Here is a 15038-nt window from a genome sequence, read left to right on the forward strand (position 1 = left end):
TCTCCCTAAAACTCTCTCTTCCCACCCTATTACTCAGAAATCTTTTCCTCATTCTTTATGTGTACTGTAATATATATTTCATGGGTCTCGTGAAATTTTCTCTGTAATACATACAGTATTCAATCTGTAACCACTGAGAGCACTTTGCAGAGTTAAAAATCTGGGATTTATAGCAGTACTAATTTTATTTAATAAACTATGAAGTTAAATATACATTTCATCTGGGGTTTATAGCAGGATTAATTTTAACAAGTATGCTTAATGTCACTGTCTTTTAGCAAACTGAGACCGTGTCAGTTCAGTCTTCAGTATTGGGGAAGGGCGTAAAACATCGACCCCCACCAATCAAACTGCCCTCAAGCTCAGGAAATAGTTCCTCAGGTATTACATTTCTTAGTTTTTTGCAGTCTAGAATAACAAACATTATAGAGTCCTAATTTCTTTTTAAAACTTTGCCCCATTTTGATTTCTACAGTTCACAGAATTTTGAATTATAAATTTAGGAAATAACTTTTATGTTCCTCTAGGTAACTATTTTACACCACAACAGACAAGCAGCTTTCTCAAATCTCCAACTCCTCCTCCTTCTTCAAAGCCATCAAGTATTCCTCGGAAATCATCTGTGGATCTCAATCAAGTTAGCATGCTTTCTCCAGCTGCCCTATCACCTGCCAGCTCATCACAAAGTGAGTCATAACTTAAATTCTTCATTAAATCTTCATAAGCTTTTGCATTAGTGTTTCTTAAGACAGCTTTTTTCAACTTGTGAAGTAGTGATATCTGAATGTACTGTGTACCCAAAATGTGTAAGTTGCTAGAAGCTTCAGGCAGAGCTCTTGTTGATTGTATGTATTATGTCTCTACTGTAATTGTACTTGTTTTTCTGTATCTATGTATGCATTCTGCGTATACCTTTCTTATAGACTTACAACCTACACATCTCCTTAAAAAAATAACCTGGTAGTTACATGTGATAGTAAGATTTCAAAATATTTTTTATTCCAGTGTACCCTAGGATCATTTTACAAATTTATGTAAATTGTGTGGCTGATATGAAAAAAATGTCATAAGAGTTGTTGCTGCAGGTCCTATCTTTGTGTATATGTAAGAAGTCGACTAGTTCCAAGGTGGTGATACAATAAACTGAAAAACAATATTTCAAAAACACTCCTACACTCTTTTATAAATTGTTGTCAGTTACTAAAATGTGATGATGATCATAAAGCATTATTCTGAAGATACTGAAATGTAATTTTTACTACTGAATACTTTTTTTTTTTTAACATCAAGAAGAGTTATACAAGAATGCTAGCATTAGTTTGGGAGAATTTCTTCAAATTAGTAAATATCTGAAAGTACCAATTTGGGGGAAAAAGTCATTCCAGTTTTTTAGATTTTTTGTAGATAGCTAATATATGCTGAAAGTTTTAGTACACTGCACAGTGATAGGGTGGTCTTCGCATTAGATATAAACATCTTCATCTTGATAGCTCAAAAGGTGTAATTTTTCTGCCTTCTTGTTTTGCACAAAGAAAAATATATAAATTTTCTGAAAGTCTTATTCACACTTCTTATGTTGTGGGTATGGATTATGGTAATCTACTGCACACAGTTGTTACTTTAAGTAAGGGTTGAGTGACAGCTTCTGGACATTCACATTTCTTTCCTTTCTTTCTGCAGGACATGAAAGCTAAAAAAGAAAACACCTCAAGAGCTTTTGGTTTTACTTTTTTGGTTTTTGTTTTTTGTTTTTGTTTTTTAAAAAATTGATAAACTGTGCATACTTCATTCACAACAGATTTTCTATACATTCTACATTTAAACAGAAGTACACAGTTACTGTTAAAGATGCAGTATTATCTATCAGACGTTTACTTTATTACTGTTTTTTGTAAATTTGTTTGTCAGGATAAACTTGATGTGTTAGGAATTAAACATGTATATTTAGGTGCCAAATATAATTGTTAACCATATGTAACTTATTAAATATGTTCACAGTGTATCTCAGACTTTTACACTAAATAAGCAATATTTTTAAATGAAGTCTTGAATTAGTAAATCGTAAATAACAAATTAATTTGAATTCCTTTTGAACTTTTTAGGCCAAAGGCAGCATGTAGGAAACTTAACTTTTAAATGGGTATTGTGGTAGAATATAACTGTATATTTTTACTGTTACTGCAATAGCATCTTTAATGGGCTTTTTAGGTGATATACTGCATCCTTAATTGTAATTGAGTGTAGCAACACTCATGTATCATGTGTAGAAATTAACACTTGCAGTTAACTGCTTTAAAAAAAAAAAAAACTAGAACAAATTGTCAGTGCTAAGTAAGATTCCATTAACCTTATTTTAAAAGGACTGGCCATTTATAACAAACTAGCAATTTTTATTTTTCTCAATGAGCAGGATCTGGAACTCCTAAGCCATCTACTCCTACACCAACCCCTTCATCGACCCCACACCCTCCTGATGCTCAGAGCTCAACTCCTAGTACCCCTTCAGCTACCCCTACTCCCCAAGATTCAGGCTTCACCCCTCAGCCCACTTTGTTAACTCAGTTTGCTCAGCAGCAAAGGTCTCTGAGCCAGGCAATGCCTGTAACAACCATTCCTCTTTCCACCATGGTAACATCTATAACTCCAGGAACCACGGCCACCCAGGTCATGGCAAACTCTGCTGGACTTAACTTCATCAATGTAGTGGGCTCTGTTTGGTAAGTTTGCTTTGATGTTCTGATTTTTTTTTTTTTTTAAGATAGTTTCACCGTCTAAATAAATTCTTAATTTGTGAAATTAAGAACAAAACTGCCTATTACTCAGACTGAAAGGCAATAGTTTAAATATGGACAGAAGCTGCCTATGTGTGTTTTAATTTTAAATAATACATCTGTTAACTGCACTAAGATGATACCTCATCTTATTGTTTTTGTTTTTTGATACTTCATCTTGACAGCAGCTTAGAATTTCCTGTTTATCTTCTGCATTGCCTTTGATATTTAAGACCAATAAATAACTATTTGTGTTTGCTTAGTAGTTTTGTTTTTTAATCTGAGGAATTGTGTGGCTGACCTTTTTCCTTTTACAGTGAAGTTTAATGCTTTGTCTTATTCTCCTGCAGTGGGGCCCAGGCTTTGATGAGTGGTTCAAACCCCATGCTGGGCTGTAACACTGGTGCCATAACTCCTGCAGGAATAAACCTGAGCGGCCTTCTACCCTCAGGAGGTCTGCTACCAAATGCATTGCCCAGTGCAATGCAGGCAGCTTCTCAAGCAGGTCAGAATGTTGGAAATAATAACCTCTAAAAAAAAAAAAATTAAAGTATATGCTAAAGTAAAAATGTAATTTTAAGAATGATGCTAAAGGCATTTAATGTCATTATTTCATGAAGCGTAGTATCACATGTATTTCATTTCAAAAGCCTTTAAAGTTCTGGCATTTGAATTAAAAGCCATCTAGCAGTCAACTTCTTTGGAAAACTTGGTAAGCCTGTGAGTCTGTGCAAATCTTTCTTTTGCTTTCCAAATAATAAAATTAATTTTGGTAGCCTTATTGTCATTGTAGTTATATTCCAGGGAATATTAATGTATTTTGAAAATATACATTGTGCACAAGAGGCATCTGCATCGCAGTTAAGAGCCTGGATTCTGGAGCCAAACTACCTCAGCTTGAATCCCAGTTGTACAACTTATCGTTTGTGTAATATTGAGAAAGTTACCTTTGTGTCTAATTTTCCTCATAAATAAAATGGAAATAGCAATAATAACTTACCTCATAGTCATGAGGATTAAATGAAATATAATACAGATTATGTGCTTAAACTGTGCCTGAGACATGATAAGCATTCTTAAGAGTAGTTATTACCTGTACAGGAAAACAGTTATAACTTGTGGTTATTTTTTTTGATGCTCTTTAAAAGATTGTATTATAATATCTTGAAACAATTCAGTTTCACTTGAGGAAAAATTTAATAGGAAAAACAATGTAGAAAAATTCATTAAAAACTTTCTTAGTTATGAGGAAGAGAACCCAGAAAATATAATTAAACATACTAACATGTTGCTGTAATTTCCTAATTCTAGCTAGTGTTGTTATTTTTTTGTTTTGTTTTGTTTTTGGAGACGGAGTCTCGCTCTGTTGCCCAGGCTGGAGTGCAGTGGCACGATCTCCGCTCACTGCAAGCTCCGCCGCCTCCCAGGTTAACGCCATTTTCCCACCTCAGCCTCCCTAGAAGCTGGGACTACAGGCGCCTGCCACCACGCCCGGCTAATTTTTTTTGTATTTTTCGTAGAGACGGGGTTTCACCGTATTAGCCAGGATGGTCTCGATCTCCTGACCTCGTGATCCGCCCGCCTCGGCCTCCCAAAGTGCTGGGATTACAGGTGTGAGCCACCATACCTGGCCTAGTGTTCTTATTTTAATAAGCATAAGTGTGCTTTAGTGCCAGAAGTCCTAGAAATGGACTTCACATCTTGAATTTAGGATATTTACATGTAACTACTAGTTGTACCAGTTACATGTGGCTTCACCTGCTAAACTGGGGCTTTACAGAAGTCACTAAATTTTTCCCCCTTAGCCTCAGTTCAGTTCGCTCTAAAGTGGGAACAAAAATATCTTCAGTTGGTACTTAAGAGAAATAAATGAAGTATGAAAGTGACTTTGGTAAGCTAGAAGGCATTATACAGATATCATCCAGTTCTGAATGGGGGTTAAGCCATTTTCTTAAATGAGAATTTTTCCAGAAAGGAATATTTTTGCCAAATTTCAGTTTCTTATACAAGGCTTTGCTAATATTACATGTGCATTTCTTGCCTTAAATCTTTTTTTTAAAAAATGATCTGATAGAGAACTAGATACATTTTTAAATAGTGTTCAGATTGGTGTATTTTGTTAGCAAAATATTTGCATATCTTGAGACCAGGATCAGCACACTACAGCACACAGCCTAAGCTAGGAATGGTTACTACATTTTTAAAGGATTGTGAAAAGAAAATGCAGCAGAGGCCATTTGTGCTCACAAAGCCTACATGATGGCCCTTTACTGAAAAAGTTTGTCACCCCCAGCTTTAAGATATGCTCTGTGTTATGTAACAGATTTTTTAGGATTATGTTTAGAATTAACAGAGCACTGTTTCCTGACCCTCAGTTTTGATCTTATACACAAATTGCAACATTCTTTAGCATTCTGATTAACATTTGTAGTTAAAAAAAAAATAGCATAGAGCATACCAGTTCTTAAAGATGTGATTATTTTAGTATACTATGTAGCATTGAGAAATGTAAATAGATGCCAGTACCTGGAATGTATTTGCACAGCAGTGATAGTTTTGTTATATTCATGGTGTTCACATAATTCTTGATTACTGTTTGTTCAGCCAACAGTCAGAAGAATGAAAAAGAAGTCCCAGTTTCTGAAAGATAGGCTATAATGTACACCTGGTGCTTCACAACTTTGAATAAAATCTCAGTATTGATATTTTTGAAGTATGGAAAATAAGCACATCTATGCAGAGAGTACATAAAATTATTGTACTTATATATACTAAAGTATAAATTATTTTCATGTGTAATAAACTTCCAATTCTGTTATAACCATGCGTTTTATTTAACAGGTGTTCCATTTGGTTTAAAAAATACTTCAAGTCTCAGGCCCTTAAATCTACTCCAGGTAAACCTGAAATCCTGCTTTTGATTAAATTTTTTGTACATTGAATTTTTTTCTAAACAATGTATATCTATATGTATCAGCACTTGAGATTCTGAGGTCTGTTTAGATTCTTCTAAGGGTGTGGTTATTATTGCTACCTTTGTATGATCAAGTGGATAAAGAGGAAGAATCAGTATCCTATATACTACACTTTGGCTCCAGTAGCCCTGCCTAATTAAGACACTAGCTGTGCCAGTGGGGAGAATTGACACCTACCAAGGAGGATACATCCCTACAATAATAATAGTGGATGTATTTAGCAAATAATTGCTTTCCCAACAGATGTTTTATGTATGCATAGATGTAATACTGTTTTTTGTGCTTGAAGGAGATTTAAAAAATAGGTATGTGTGCAGTACGCGGTGGCTCACACCTAGAATCCCACCACTTTGGGAGACCCAGGTGGGTGGATTGCTTGAGCTCAGGAGTTCGAGACCAGCCTGGGCAGTATGGTAAAACCCCATCACTACAAAAAATTAGCCAGGCATGGTAGCATGCATCTGTAATCCCCGCTACTCGAGAGGCTGAGGTCAGAGGATCACTTGAGGCCAGGAAGTCGAGGCTGCAGTGAGCTGACATTGCGCTACTGCATTCCAGCCTAGGCAACAGAGTGAGATCCTGTCTCAAAAGAAAAAAAGGAGGGGGTGAATTTACAACATTCCTGGTGTTATGCTAGGTCCTCTAATTTAAAGAAGGAGTAAACTAAGCTAGTAGTTTGGAAAATTAATAGACATGAATATAAAGGTCTGGATATGTAATGTAGTAGAGCTATGGATTGATGGGAACTAACAATAACAGATCAGCCACCCTGGTATTCAGGATTAACAAATAGGGAAATTCTCATTAGAGCTAAAATTTAAAACTTATTTCCTATACACGTTGCAGTATGTTTGCAGACTAATTGCAGACCAATATACTTGTAGTATGGACAAGCCCACAAATTGCATTTGTTTATTTAGCCTACTTTCCGGCATATTGCTGTTGAAGTTTTCTTAGGGATCAGTCTCAGTGTTAACAGGCACGGAAATCCTTTAGTTTGTTGTATTTTTCTACATTTACTATACACTGATTGAGGAAGGAACATTTGATCTGTGCTGTGTCCATATTTACCTAATGATGAGCTGTGATAGATATAGATAGATATTTTGACCCAAGGATTTTTTTTTTTTTTTTTTTTTTTTGTACTATGTAGAACCTAAGAGTTCTGTATTTGGTATTTTCTTGGACATTCTCTTAAGGACTTCAAAGTGGTCCATATATAAACCCCTATAGCTTAAAATAGAAAACTATTTGTTTTTTGGTGCATTTGACAAGCATTGTTTTCCTTTTTAACCTGGAGTTTTCTGAGTGCTTCTTTAAAAATTGTTTTTATATTTGGATTAATTAAATTCGAATTAGATTTGAATGAAAGAGAAAGTAGTGGTTTCCAAAATAAATATGGACAACTAAATGCACTTTTTTTTCAACTTTGAAATTCCTTACTGTGTTATATAAAAGATCTTGTATAGTATTTTTGTGTTTTTGGCAAAACTAGAACCAATTTATGAGGGGTGGTTTTTCACAGTATACATTTCTGATTCATAAGCTGTTTGTTTGTACTATCTAATGTATTTAATGCTCTTTCATATTGATGTATAAAAAGAGTGAAATAAAAAATAGCATGTGAATTGGGATAGCTAACTACTAGCTTGAAACAGAAAAATTTATGTTTAACAGTATTAACATACTTGGGAGCCTAAAGTAATAGGACTTTAAAATTGTATCTAAATAGGTCTTTATTTTAAGGGCAGCCAACTTTTTTTTAATTCACCTGTTTCCTCAACTATAAGAGTGACACATAGCAAATGATCCAAAAATATTTGTAGAATAAAGAAATTTAAATATTTGATATAAAATCATATGAGATTGGTTAATTTTTGTTTAAATTCTTAATAGCTTCCAGGTGGTTCACTTATTTTTAACACTCTGCAGCAGCAGCAACAGCAGCTCTCCCAGTTTACACCACAACAACCTCAGCAGCCCACAACTGCTAGTCCTCAACAGCCGGGGGAGCAGGTATGGGTTTTCTAGCCTTCCATATGCTTTTACATCGAATTTATAACATTTTTTGGTATATTCCAAGCATACTTGATGTGCTTTGTTAGTGTAAACATTTCTTGTACTGTTTTTGTTAACAATAGTAGCAATCAGCTATTGGGCACATATTCCTAATAAAACAGTCATACCATACTGAATAGATGATATCACCTGCATCTTGCATAGATGATTGAGATTCAGGTAAATGGCTTGCTCATAGCCACACAGTGAGTGGCAGAGTCAGAGATTGAAACCTAGGTCTTTCTGTCCCTATCGCTCATGTATTTTCTACCCCATCATTATCTTTCTGTTTTTAGGATTGTGTTGCTATTGGAATAAAGATATCCCTATTATTATAAAATGTAGGGCAGTGGGAACACAGACAAAAACAAACGTTTACACTGCCAAGGAGAATGAAATTGAATAAGAACTGCAATAAATGACAGTAGAAGAAGGAAGTACAAGTGTTTCTAAACTTTGGGTACACTGGAGTCATCTGGGAAATTTAAAAATACTGATTCCTGGGTCCCACATCCAGAGTTTCTCTATCTCACAAATTATATGAAATATTTACCATTAATCCTTTTGCCCAATTTTCCCCAGTCAGGTCTTAGTTGGATAAAGCTCATCCTCTAATAGAGTCCTCAGGAAGGGCACATTAAAAACTTGCTGTTTTTTCATTCTGAACACATTAAAGATTGCTTGGCTAGGTATAAAATCTTTGATTTTCTTTTAAAAAATTAATTTTTAAATACACATAAAATTTACCATTTTAACTTTTTTTTATTTTTTGAGACGGAGCCATGCGCTGTTGCCCAGGTTGGAGTGCAGTGGTGCGATCTTGGCTCACTGCAACCTCCACCTCCTGGGTTCAAGCGATTCTCCTGCCTCAGCCTCCCAAGTAGCTGGGGCTACAGACGCATGCCACCACACCCGACGTTTCACCGTGTTAGGATGATCTTGGTCTCCTGACCTTGTGATCCACCACCTCGGCCTCCCAAAGTGCTGGGATTACAGACGTGAGCCACCGCACCTGGCCAAAATTTACCGTTTTAACTTCCTAAGTGTGCAATTCAGGAGTGTTAAGTGTATTCACATTGTTGTGCAACAGATTTCTATTATAGAACTTTTTCATCTTACAAAACTGAAACTATATCCGGTAAATAACAACTCTATTTCCTCCTCCCCTCAGCCACTATTCTACTTTATGTTAGTATGAGTTTGACTATTCAAGATACCTCATATAAGTGCAGTCATATAGTTATTTGTCCTTTTGTATCTGACTTACTTCACTTAGCATAAAGTCTTCAAGGTTCATTCATGTTATAGCATGTGTCAGAATCACCTTCCTTTTTCATGGTGAATAGTACTTGTATATACCATATTTTGTTTATCCATTCATCCACTGATGGATACTTGGGTACCTTCCAACTTTTGGCTATTGTAAATAATGCTAGTGTGAATGTGAGTATACAGATCTCTTTGAGACCCTGTCTTCGGCTCTTTTGGATATATACCCAGAAGCTGGATTGTTGGTACATGTGGTGATTTTTAATTTTTTAAGAAGCATCATACTGTTTTCCATAGTGACTGTACCATTTTACCCAATTCCCATCAACAACATACAAAGATCTCAGTTTGTCCAAATCCTCGCCAACTCTTGTTATTTGCTGGTGGTGGTTGGGTCTTTGGGGATTTTTTTTTTTTTTTTAGCAGGCATCCTAATGGGCGTGAAGTGATAATCTCATTGTGGTTTTGATTTGCATTTCCGTAATGATTAGTGGTGTGAAGCATCTTTTCATATGCATGTTGGCCATTTGTGTATCATCTTTCAAGAAAAGTCTATTCAGGTCCCTTGCCCATTTTTTTTATCAGATTAATTTTTGTTGTTGGATTGTAGGAGTTCTTCATTCTTCATATACACATATATCAGATGTTTGATTTGCAGATATTTTCTCCCATTTGTTGTCTTTTCACTTGATTGCATCCATTGCACAGAAGTTTTTAAAATTTTAATGTAGTTCATTTTCTCTTTTTACTTTTCTTGCCTGTGCTTTTGGTATCATATTGAAGATCATTGCCAAATCCAATGTCCTGAAGCGTTTTCACTTGCTTTCTTCTAAATATTCTCTAGTTTTAGGTCTCCTTTAAATTTATTAAAAATGCTTCCTACTGTTGACTTGCTTTGTATGTTTTTGAGAAATCTGATGCCAGTCTAATTATCTTGCTCTTGTAAGTTTATTTAAGCCGTTTGTCTAGAGGCCCTGAATGTTTGTCTAGTATTTTCACTGGTGTATGTGTCAGAATTGATTTTTCCATGTTTTTCCTGTGGATCCTTTTAATGTGTAGAGTCATTTCTTTATTTCTGGAATGTTTTCTTGGATGATAGTTTGTAGTTTCATAAGTGGAAGCTTAGATTATGGAGGTCATTCTTTTCTAAAATAAACATTTAATGTTATACATTTCCTTCTCAGTACTGCTTAAGCCACTTTCCACAAATTTTGATATGCTGTGCCTTCATTTTGTTCCATAGAATTTTCTGTCTTATGGATCCCTCTTAAATGAATTATTTAGATATGTTTGATTTCCAAATACTTGGGAATTTTCCAAATATCTTTCTGCAGTTGATTTCTAGTTTAAATCCACTGTGGTCTGAGAACATATTTTTCGTTCTTTTAAGTTTGTTGAGGTTTGTTTAATGCTTGAGAACGTGATCTGTCTTGATGAATACTCCATATATGCTTGAAAAAAATGTGTATTCTGCTGTTAGGAGTGTTCTGTATTAGAGCAAGGTATTTGATGGCATCATTCAAGCCTTCTATATCCTTTTCTTTCTCAATGTTTTATCAGTTACTGTGAGAAGTGTTGAAGTCTTCAACCAAAACTGGAAATTTCTATTTCTCCTTTTGCTAAAGGTTGTGTTTTGAGCCCATATTGTTAGGTGCATATGCATTTAGGATTGTTACATCCTTGATTAATTTACCCCTTATCATTAATAAATGACCTTCTTTATCTCTGGTAATATTTCTTGTTTCTTTTTTTTGATTAATGTTAGCTTAGTACATCTTTCTTACATCTTAGTACATCTTTCTTCATCCTTTTAGTTTTAGTCCTTTTATTTCTTAGTATTTGTTTTTCTTCAAGATGTTTGTTTAATCATTATTCCTCCTTATTTGAATATTCCATTTGCGGTGGTGGCTTACAGTCTACTTTAGATTTGTGAAGTGCTTTGGGGGGAAATTGATATCATCTGTAGTTTTTTTTGTTTGTTTTATCATAGCTCCATTATGGTGGTGATGTGGTCTGCCTTATTCTGTTGTTCATTTCATGAACTGGGTTCCAAATTCAATAATGTAACCTTTCAGCTCTGTGCTCTTTTGTCCAATTTCTTTTTATATCCAGGGAGATCCCCTCAAGATAAATGTAACTTTTGAATGTTTGGCTTGCCATTATATACTGAAATGTTCAAAGGATGTCTTTGGCAGAGCAAAAGTTTTTAATTTTGCTGAAGTCCACGTTGACAGTATCTTTCCTTTATGGAATATGCTGTAGTTGTCATGTCTCAGAACTCTTTACCTAGCCCTAGGTCCCAAAGATTTTCTCCTATGTTTTTTTCTAACAGTTTTATAGTTTCTTATTTTGAATCCATGATTCATTTTCAGTTAATTTTTGTACAAGGTGTGCAACTTAGGTCCATGGTTTTTTTTGTTTTTGTTTTCCTATCAGTATCCAATTGCTTCAACACCATTTGTTGAAAACAACAACAACAACAACAACAAAAACAGCTATCCTTTCTGAATTGAATTACTTCTGCACATTTGTTAAAAGTCTGTTGGGTCTATTTGGGTGGATTTGTTTCTAGGTTCCCTTGTTCTGTTTCATTAATCTATGTGTCTATCCTTCAGCCAGTACCACACTGTCTTCTTCATTGTAGTGTCTTAAAATTGGGCACTGTTTTCTGCCATACCATTTTTCAAAATTATTGTAGTTAATGTAGGTTCTCTACCTTTCCATATAAATTTTAAAGTCATCTTATCTATATCTGCATAAACCTTGCCAGCATTTCTAAAAGAATTGAGTTATGCTTGTTGATCAGTTTGGGGGAAGAACTGCCATCTTTATGATGTAAGCCTTCCAGTACATGAACATAGTATGTCCTTATCTAGACCAAAGTCAATGTTTTGTAGTTTTTGGTACACAAGCCCCGTATATGTTTTCTTAGACTTAAGATTAATACCTAAGCTTTTCTCTGTTTTTTTGAGTAACTGTGAATGGTATTTTTTTTATTTCAGTTTTCACATGTTCATTACTAGTATATATAGTGTTGATTTTTGTATATTGATCTTGTATTGTGCCCTCTTACTGAACCTAGTATTTCTAGGAGCTGTTTTGGAGATTGCTTTGGATTTTCTACAGTATAAACAGTTGTGCCATTTGCAAATAAGGACAATTCTATTTTTTCCTATAAAATTGATATGCCGGCCGGGCACAGTGGCTCACGCCTGTAATCCCAGCACTTTAGAAGGCCAAAGCGGGTGGATTACAAGGTCAGGAGATCGAGACCATCCTGGCGAACACAGTGAAACCCCGTCTCTACTAAAGAATACAAAACATTAGCCGGGCGTAGTGGCAAGCACCTATAGTCCCAGCTACTCGGGAGGCTGAGGCAGGAGAATGGCGTGAACCCAGGAGGCGGAGGTTGCATTGAGCCCAGATTGCGCCACTGCACTCCAGCCTGGGCAACAGAGCAAGACTCTGTCTCATAAAACAAAAAACAAATAAAATCGATATGCCTTTTATTTCCTTTTCTTGACTTAGTAAAAGTTCCAGTACTATGTTTATGTTACAAAGAGTGTTTTAAGCTTTAAAAAATTGTTTCAGTGAAGCTTTATAAAAGCCTTAGGCATTATCTCAGTAGCATCAAACAATAAATACAGATGCACTGAAAAATAAAGTTTTCTTTGTTCAAATGCTATAAATTTATTCTTGCTTACTCTAAATACCTTTGAAGTATTTTCCTTGTTACTCTTTTTACAAGACTAGTCTCATACTGCTTTCTTTCATACAGGAAAAAATACTGATTTATTTTCACCAACTCAAATTTGTTTTTCTTTCTCGTACAAGTCATTTATTATTTTTTTATTCAGGGTTCTGAACAAGGTTCAACCAGTCAAGAACAGGCCTTATCTGCTCAGCAAGCTGCTGTTATTAACCTTACTGGAGTAGGAAGTTTTATGCAGTCACAGGCAGCTGGTAGGTATCTTCATAACTTTATATGCTGAATTTACTAAACATATTCGATGTATTTGGGATCTCACCACTTAAATTATTTTCTTTTCCTTCCCTTGCAACCAGTAAACAGGAAAAAGTAAAGCTATAATGTGTGAACTATTAAATTGATTAATGGCTGAGATTTTTTTCATTAATTTGATAGTGCATTAATTAAAAGAGCTTTGACTTAACATAATTACCACAGTTGTGTTTTCCTTATGTTACAGTTTACTGGCAAAATTTTAAATTACCCGCTTTACTAGGTTACCAGAGCTGTTTTCAGTGTTTGCCAGTAGTTATGTTAATTAATAACTTTTTCGTTTTCCTGGGTTCAGACTGAATTTTTCTAGATTGCATAATCTTTTGTCTCATTCTGGTAATTTGTAGTTGCATAAATGACTTAAGTCTTAATGGACAATAGCATAACTTATGTATACAAGCCACTATTATCATTTAAGAAAAGATGAACTTCTCAACACTTCCAGCAGTAAATGGTGAACTAAAGATTACTCTTAATGATTCCTGTCACTTGAAGATAATTCTAACTTCATACTTAATTAAAAGAGTAAGCCACATGTATAAGAAAACTGTAAGAGTTTGAGGATTGAATGAGTGACTGTGTTGTCAATATCTTATCACTGTGGGCTTACTATGCCTTTAGAAGTCTTTTAGAATAATCTTTATTTTGGAAGTAATCCTTATATATAAAGTTCCAACTTAGAGGTAGTGAATTTCCAAATAGAAGTTTATGTAATTATATACCTTTATCAGACCAGTTGTGAATTTCCGAAAATAGCTCTAGTATAATTTAGTGGAAACAACTCTAGTCTGAAAAGTCATGAGAATGTTCCTAGCGACAGATTTGCCATAATTTGAGTCCAAGTCACTTAAATCATGTTGGCCTTCAAACTTTCTCATATGTAAAATAAGTGTTGAACTGATTACTGTGGTTCCACTCAGCTCAAAAAATAACAAACAATGCTCAGTCTCAGTTCATCACCTCTGTTGTTTATTTATAGTAGTCTGATATTCATTGCAACATCTTTTGTTTAAAGCAATTGTCTGTCTACCAGCTTTGTTGTTACAATAGTTTGGATTTCTTCCATCTCCCTTCTCCTACTGTTGGTTATATTTCAAAAATAATGTACTCTTCTAAACAAAATAGCACCAGTATCGAATTTTATACAGATGCAAGAGAGGTTCAGTGCTTTGACACATAATGCACTCCCTTCTCTTTTTGTGTCCAGAAAGTTCCATAATCAGTGGTACCCCCAACTAACAGGAGACCATATACTAAATTTATTCTGAAATGTCTATGATTTGATACTTAAGATTAATCATACTGCTAACTTTTCTATTATTTCATTTTCTGTGTTGTCCTTTTCTAACCCTGGTAGCCTTCAAACTTTTTGACTGGCCTGCTTTCCCCTTCTCCTCTCTGTAGTGTTGTCTCAGCTTGGCTCTGCCGAGAACAGACCTGAGCAAAGCCTTCCTCAGCAGAGATTCCAGCTCTCCTCTGCCTTTCAACAGCAGCAGCAACAGATACAAGTAATCCAGCAACTTCACTCTGATTACATTTTTAAAGATACTCAGCTCCAAAAGTACCTCAAAATAACTTGCTTTAGTTTTATTTTACTGTCTTTTAAGACTGTACAGTAATTGGTAAATAATTTAGCAAAGTTTATTTAAAAGTCTTGACATTTTAGCCAGTCAACTTGGAGCACTGAATATATTTTGTACATTTAAGCTATACTCTTAAAATTTTTCATGAAGTGCTGGTGGCACATTAACATACATCTTTCTAGTATGCAGTATATTTTGAAATAGACAGTTGTAAGTGCCAATTGTTAACTTTCTAATATTTTATTGCAGAAAAGTGTTCCTATTAGTAAATGTCATTCCTGTTTATTTAGAAAAATGTTATACGATCATTTTAGGAAGGAAAGTCAGCATATTATAGTTGACTATCTTGATATTCAGGGTT

At 34.8% G+C, this 15038-nt stretch overlaps 1 protein-coding gene across 24 annotated transcripts in view; it reads left to right on the forward strand.

Annotated features, from left to right (window-relative positions):
• Positions 1–15038, forward strand: part of SUPT20H (SPT20 homolog, SAGA complex component) — a 49744-nt gene that overhangs the window by 33896 nt on the left and 810 nt on the right. For 11 of the 24 annotated variants that reach the window (XM_023208837.2, XM_023208835.2, XM_023208838.2 and 8 more), the window contains 8 exons: positions 279–381; positions 528–686; positions 2411–2717; positions 3122–3276; positions 5613–5668; positions 7643–7762; positions 12931–13036; positions 14499–14602. In XM_023208837.2, coding sequence (XP_023064605.1) covers positions 279–381; positions 528–686; positions 2411–2717; positions 3122–3276; positions 5613–5668; positions 7643–7762; positions 12931–13036; positions 14499–14602 — 1110 coding nt within the window. The remainder of the gene's footprint in view (positions 1–278; positions 382–527; positions 687–2410; positions 2718–3121; positions 3277–5612; positions 5669–7642; positions 7763–12930; positions 13037–14498; positions 14603–15038) is intronic. The other 13 variants (XM_023208855.2, XM_023208853.2, XM_023208854.2 and 10 more) reach the window with 9 other exon arrangements.

This window comes from Piliocolobus tephrosceles, chromosome X (genome assembly GCF_002776525.5).
Source record: "Piliocolobus tephrosceles isolate RC106 chromosome X, ASM277652v3, whole genome shotgun sequence".
NCBI classification, from domain to species: domain Eukaryota; kingdom Metazoa; phylum Chordata; class Mammalia; order Primates; family Cercopithecidae; genus Piliocolobus; species Piliocolobus tephrosceles.